This window comes from Buteo buteo, chromosome Z (assembly GCF_964188355.1).
Source record: "Buteo buteo chromosome Z, bButBut1.hap1.1, whole genome shotgun sequence".
Taxonomy (NCBI): domain Eukaryota; kingdom Metazoa; phylum Chordata; class Aves; order Accipitriformes; family Accipitridae; genus Buteo; species Buteo buteo.
In genome coordinates, this window is record NC_134204.1 from 63,736,460 (window position 1) to 63,743,560 (window position 7,101).

General features: G+C 44.2%; 1 protein-coding gene across 1 annotated transcript; it reads right to left on the reverse strand.

Moving 5' to 3' along the window:
- Positions 1-264: 264 nt before the first annotated feature.
- On the reverse strand, positions 265-6,899 carry STARD4 (StAR related lipid transfer domain containing 4). Its single transcript, XM_075020663.1, has 6 exons — positions 6,794-6,899; positions 6,355-6,470; positions 3,762-3,811; positions 3,073-3,199; positions 1,868-1,982; positions 265-1,313 (listed from the first exon to the last, which is right to left on the reverse strand). The coding sequence occupies exons 2-6, from the start codon at positions 6,457-6,459 to the stop codon at positions 1,087-1,089; spliced, it is 624 nt and encodes a 207-aa protein (XP_074876764.1). The 5' UTR covers positions 6,460-6,470; positions 6,794-6,899; the 3' UTR covers positions 265-1,086.
- Positions 6,900-7,101: the final 202 nt, after the last annotated feature.

A 7,101-nucleotide genomic window follows, 5' to 3' on the forward strand; every position in this document is an offset into this window, starting at 1 on the left:
GCAGATCCAAGCAATTCTGCAGCTTGAGCTTTGGCCTTCAGTTGCTCATGTTTTAAGATGCTAACTCTATTTATTGCAAAGATCAGTCTAGGGGTATTACCACAGAACACTGCAGTGTGCTGTACCAGCATGCTGGCAGTCTGTGCGGTTATGGCTACCCCAATGCCTACATCTGAAGCAAATTAGTGGTCCTTTCTGTTGCCTTAGTAATTCCAGGATTTTCAGTTAAGGAAGACAAAAAAAACCCACACACACAATTACATGCAAATTTAAGTAAAAATTCTTTATAAGTGCAGAGTATCACAGAAGGTCCATTGGAGGTTTGCTATTTTGACAACTGTATGATTAAAAGCCCACTAAAAACTATGGAAATACACCTGACTACTTAAATGAGCTTTGGATCAGCTGTAAGGGCATTTCTTTATCTATGCAGTGAGACTGTTATATACAACAGTTAATTAACTTACAGTAACAACATTGAAGAAATGCCAATAATGAATACTTATTTTTGCTAACAAGAGTGAATAGCTTTCTTATGTATAGTATCATTTAACAACTTAGCTATGTAATACCCCTATGATAAATCAAAGGAATTTTTTAAAAACAAATTACAGATGCACCTGTACAAACTAAATAAATCAAAAAATTCAAGTAAATATAAAAATATATATATATCAAATTACATCTTCAATGAGATGCTGCCTGTACAGCGACCTGCACCAGCAAAATCCTGAGCACTCCACTCTCAATACTGTTGGTGAGAGCTGAGTTCATGCTGCATTTTTCAAGCCCACAGACACATCTTGTGTTTTCTACCTATGAAGTCAGGGGTTTATAGATTCAGACTACTCCTCACACAGCTGCAGAGTGCTGAGCAGGAAACAGAATCTCTCACTGTGAAATTGGGAATGTATGCTAAGTATCACATCAAAAAGCACTTGGTAAAGTTTAGATCCCTCAACTTAAAGGTTCAGGTATCATTCAGGAACAATGTTATTCACCTCTTAACTCAGTAGCTAACCTATGCTACGCTAAACAATATAATTTGATTGCAAGAAACGCATGGGCTTTCAAGTCACTGTTTGTCTATGTTTTCAGTGCCTTTTTGAGGTCTGAGTAGAAATTGGCCAGGGTACTAGACATGGCAGTGTCTACTGCAGATTGTGGTAGCATCCCTCGCAGTTCAGTCTGAATATAGCCTGTCAAAAGACTGTGGCTAGGATAGTCCTTAAGAGGGACGCAGAACCAACCGCAAGGGTGATTGAATCCACGGACAAAGTTAGGTCTCACCTCTCCATAGTCTAGGCTTATACCTATCAAGGAAAACAAACAAAAAAGGGAAATTAATTTGAGACAGATAGAAAAATAAAGGTATGGTAAATTTAAAATGTACAAGTTTCTGCTTGGGGAATTTAGTCGAAGTGACAGACGCATGTCACATTTTGGGTACTTTCATGCATGTAAGTTGTCTGCTCTTCATCCAAACTCCACAACAGACAAGCAGAGCTTGATAAGCAGAAATTCTGACACAAAAAGACATTCCTCCCATTTACTAGCAAGTTGAACAAGTTGTTACTCTACCCAGTTTGCCCTAGAGCTGAGTCAGAGCACTCAACTTGTCTCTATGACACCTGTCCCACAGTTGGCGTAAGTGAAACTTGGCACACAGGGATGGCTCATGGGTAAACCAGTAACTTGTATACTTCTTTAAATCTGTAAAGTGTTAAAACACCTTTGAAATACTTGTTGGAGACCATCTTACACCACTTTTGAATGCTTACTGCAGAACTAAATTTAATTTGAATCAAATCTTAAGTCAAGCAGCTGTTGCAAAATAAGAATTAAGCAGAGGTAAGTGGTGCCTTACCACATGTTAGAAGCCCATCTTCATAGCTTGTAGTGTAAGAGAAATCAACAAACTCCCTTGGTGCTATGATGTTCCAGAGCTGGCCAGCAGTGGTGTAGCGCATCACACAGCAGTTCTTGTTGAGTGACAGAATAAGGAGGGTAAGAAAACAAAAATACCTTAGTATAACGAATACAGGGAAATTTATGCTTGTAGACAAGTAGCCTTTTCCACAAAGGTCCCAGGCTCTGTCAGCTATGCTGTGCAAACAACTTCAGTGAGGTCTGAATGGCTGTGTGATTTTCAGCCTAAGTCCTGAAAGTTTGTAACTAGAGAACGGTGTGCCTGGGAACTGAAAGTCATGTGGCTTAATCATTACTTAGGAAGTCTGAAAGGACCATGAATAAATTGCAAGAGCCTTCTCTCAGTACTAAGATTCTCTGTCAAGTACTTCTAAGCCACCAAGTGAAAAATAAAACAGAATGCAAACAATTCTTCAAAAAAGGCTTTTCTGTAAGACAATAGAGTTTGTATACATTTTAGGGAATAATTAGAAAAAATAACTTGCCATATAAATCTTCCTTAAGAGCCAGAGCAAAAGACATTCCATGTTTAAGCCAGATGTCCACAGGGTTTTGAAGTCATACTGAATGTTGCCAGTAACCAAAGGAAGTATACCAGCAATTCTGTAATCAACTTCAAACCTACTTTTCTTTAGCAAGTCCTGGCCCTCAGTATGAACTATTTTGTCTCCCAGCACAAAGCCTTGCCACATGGTGAAGTCAGCCTTTCAGGAAGAGGGAGAGGTTGCAGCTTCTGTATGTGTGGATTATTAATACCCACAATTTTGTTTGTTGTGGAACAGAAGAAAGCAAGCTGTATGAAAAGGCTTTGGCATATAAAATATCACACTGTAACACTCTATTATGTGAATTTTATCAGAGGCTACCAGAGCTCCCAGGTCCAAGAGAATTGTGGCCAACCAAGTTTTACTCCTTTATTTTTAGCATTGATGGAAAGCTGAACTTCAAGCTTCAGAATAGGAACTGTGCAGCCAGAAAGCCTCATCTGAGGTCACCCACCACATGTGTGCACAATATCCCATGTGCATGCAGAAAACGGGCAGAAAAATATTAGTAATTGTTGGAATGACTGCTCTGCTGTACTGTTAAATTCATGTATGCATCTATACACAATAGTCTTTAAGAATCTAAACAAGTCTTCACCTCTTCAAACGTTTCCATGATGTCCATTGTAGTCATTAAGCTGTCCCAGTCTAGCCTGTAAGGTCCAGGGCGAATATGATCCACTATTCTGTTAGTAACATCTTCCACCACTCCTTGAGCTTTGTAGCTAGAGAAACATATGTCTACATTTAAACATGAGAAATTCTTTATAAATATTCCATTAATTTGCAGCAGCACACTTACTATAATACCTTGGTACCTGGAGTTATGGTCAGTGGACGATTGTATCAGAAAAACTGTACAGAAGAATGGCTGCATCTATTCTTCTCTGCAATAAATGTTATTCTGAGACACTTTGTCCTTATGCTGCAATTATGCTTCATGTTACCCAGTAACACTTCAGACCTACTGAAGCTGGACTTAATTTTGTGGTTTGTAGACCATCTTTCTGAAAGGTCTGGGCATATGTTGTTGCCCACTTCAGCCAATGGGAGTTTTGTGCTGTTTTCCACAGTTTTCATTGTTCGTTGTTCCAGACACCATGCAACGCTAAACATCAAAGTATAAACTAAAAAGAAATGGTATAGGCACACTAGGTGATCCATCTAGCTTTTCCTCTGGACAATTTGTGTAGCTGAGGGATATAGAATCCACAACCTTCATTTGTAAATTCTACAAAACGCATCCATGGAACTTTAAAAATGCATCTGCTCTGGAGGGAAACTTACAGGTATCCATTGAATTCCTCTGATGGTTTACGCCACACAGTTGCATCTTTCTGAAAGAAAATGGAAGATATGATGTTAGTTGTCACTTACACAAAATCATAAGATGTCCAGAAAATGCTTCAATTTTTCTGAAGTGTCCTGGTTTCAGCTGGGATAGAGCTAACTGTCTTCCTAGTAGCTGGTACAGTGCTATGTTTTGAGTTCAGTATGTGAAGAATGTTGATAACACTGATGTTTTCAGTTGTTGCTCAGTAGTGTTTAGACTACAGTCAAGGATTTTTCAGCTTCTCATGCCCAGCCAGGGCACCTGACCCAAACTGGCCAACAGTGTATTCCATACCATGTGACGTCCCATCTAGTTTAGGAACTGGGAAGGGGGGGCAGGGAATCGCCGCTCGGGGACTGGCTGGGTGTCGGTCGGCGGGTGGTGAGCAATTGCCCTGCGCATCATTTGTACATTTCAATCCTTTTATTACTTACTGTTGTCATTTTATTAGTGTTATCATTATCATTATTAGTTTCTTCTTTTCTGTTCTATTAAACCGTTCTTATCTCAACCCAGGAGTTTTACTTCTTTTCCCGATTTTCTCCCCCATCCCACTGGATGGGGGGGGAGTGAGTGAGCGGCTGCGTGGTGCTTAGTTGCCGGCTGGGCTTAAACCACGACATGAAGAAAAGCAAACGAATTTACCTTTAACTGATTCACCCCAAAGTGCTCATTGACCTGTGCACTTTTGTACACTGTTCTTAAGAACAGAAGGAGATGTTTCAGACATCTTTTACCTGTAATCTTCCATTCTTTCAAAAAAAAAATCAGTCAATTGCCTTTCTTAGTGTCAAATGCTATAAGTCTGCACAGAAATAGGAGTTAGCAGGCCAAGCCAGTTTACTGTGAAAACATAGAGAATAACGGAACCACATTACCAGCTAAAGCCCTTCAATTAAAAGGCAAGTGGAAAGTCATTCCTGGACAGCATTCAGACAGGAAGACCACACAACTTCTGTTTGCAATCCTGTAACACATGACCAAGCAGATGTGTGCAGGAGGTGCTGACAGTGGCAGACAAGAAAGGTAAAGTTACCCTTCTCTCCTAGATGCCTGACTAGAAGTGCCTTGCAAGCAGTAGTCTGTTCGTTTTAAAGTTAGCCAGAGAAAATACAGAAAACAGTACCTTCTGATTTTGGTCTAACTATGAAATGGAACCTCTGTACAAAATCTCTGAATTTTGGTGTTAGAGTATCATATGGCACCTTTTTATTCGGAATCATTACTTAAGCACAAAGGACCAAATGTCCTAAAGAACAGTAGCATAAGTACTGCATCCAGAAGTGTTCAAGATATTTAGGGGCAAAACACATCTCCTTTGCAGGTAGCTAAAGCTCTTAATTTCTTTTACATGGCACAATACCAAAACACAAGGAAAGAAGGAAGGATGGAAGAAAGGGAGGGAAGAGGGAAGGGAGGGAGGGAGGGAGGAAGGGAGGAAATCCAACTGGAATTTTTATAGGGGTAAAATCTGGTGAGTAATGTGATCTGAAACAGTGAGATTCAGGCAACTTCCTAAAGGAAAACAATGATGAAGGTATAAGACTTCGCATTTAGCAGAGCAGAGATGCTATAGGTGTTTGGCAAGAGTGAAAAGCTTGGATAAGCTGTTCCTCCCTTTCAAGACAGTGAATTTGTTAATTTTGTAAATAATCAAGTTACATTTGGAACACCTGCCCCTCTCTTATCAATGTCTGCTCACAAAGGAAATAAAAAATACAAGACCTATCCAAACCATTGTAGCAAAAGGGCAAAGACAGAAATTTACCACAGCAGTCCTACCACATTGCTACACTGAGATACCAAAATACATTTCCACCTTCTATGCAGGACAGGACTAAAAAGTATTCACCCAGCCTAAAACTGATGCACCAGCAAAGCCTGCTTAGCTTGATGAAGCAGGACTTAGAAAAGCCAAGCAGCTCAGAGAAAGGTATGGCAAAATGCTTGGAGAAAGCATGAACTGCATTCCCTTTCATAGAAGGAAACTTATGATAATGTGGGGGCTCTAATGGCAACGGAAACATGAAGCAATATGAGAGAAAGAATTGAGAATGATCTCACTTTTTAAGAGGAAGACGTTTGGAAGCTGAAGCATGATGGGCTCAAGCATTATAGACAAAAGAGATTCCAGAGGCCAGCAGAGCCTGCCTGCAGGCTGTGGCTGGTTAGCTGAAAGAACCAGTGAGCATCTTGCAACCCTGCTAGTGCTAACAGTATTTCAGTTTTGCTTTAAGAAAAGCCTGTAGTCCTACACAGGTAGGATTTTTCTGTGAGATACTTCCCTGAAAACGGTTAGAATGACAGAGTATATCTGGAGGCAGGAAAAACACAGCCTGTCATCTAAAGACGCACGATCCTCGAAGGGCAACTTCACAGGGCCTCTCACATAAAAGTCCTGCAAGAATTTGCCTCGTTTTTCACACCCGTGTCATACGGCATAATAAACTGTAACACCCCCCTCCGCCCCCCACCACCAAGTGACCTACAGCTCCTGGAGAGAACGCTCCGGTCCGCCCGCAGGCAGCGGCCCAGACCACCACTCACCGTTCTCTTCGCCACCCGCCACTCGCTCTCTCCGATGCCGTGGTACCGAATCAGGGTGTTTCGCAGTTTCGTGGCCAGGGGTGCCGAATTCGGCAGGAGATCCATTTGCTTGCCTCCTGCGTCAAGGTACCCATTACACGGGCGTACGCATCGGGACAGGACACCGCGTTAGGGACGTCGCGACAACACGACTCATTTAAACCCACGCGCCCACACACCCACACCCCCACCCACACACACCCGCCGCCCAGAGGCGCCTCCGCTCCCCCCGGCGGCGGGCGCAGGGCGGCGGGCGCAGGCCGTCAGCCAACGGCCGCCCCCACGGCGCCACGCCACGCCCGCAGCTCCGCGGCCGTTAGGCGCGCCTGACGGGCGCGAGCCCCCCGCTGCCGCTGCCGCTGCCCGGCCCGGTCCGGCCCGGTCCGGTCCGGTCCCTCACCTGCGGCCGCGGCCCTCCGCCTCCTACGCCTCCCCCCGCCGGCGGCACTGCCGGCCGGCCCGGCAGCCCAACGGCCGACGCCGGCAGCCAATGAGGGCGCAGCCGGCGTCCCGGCGCGGCCAATGGCGGCGCGATCCGCCGAGGGGGCTCGCCTGCTCCTCGCATCACGCGAGCTCTCGGCATGCCACCGGCGCGTCGTCACGAGCCGGAGGAAGGCGGGCGCCCTCCCGTTCGCTGCGGCGGAGGAGCGCGGCGCCCCGATTGGCTGGAGGGAGTGGAGTGATGGGCGGGGGGCGGGGATAAGCGAC

Excerpts from the sequence above, each read along its gene's own strand:
- STARD4 (XM_075020663.1), bottom strand. The coding sequence starts at position 6,459 with ATGGATCTCCTGCCGAATTCGGCACCCCTGGCCACGAAACTGCGAAAC. Across the intron at positions 3,200-3,761 it reads GAGGAATTCAATGGATACCT|CTACAAAGCTCAAGGAGTGG; the intron begins GTAAGTTTCCCT and ends ATGTTTCTCTAG. Across the intron at positions 1,983-3,072 it reads TCATGGAAACGTTTGAAGAG|AACTGCTGTGTGATGCGCTA; the intron begins GTGAAGACTTGT and ends TCACTCAACAAG.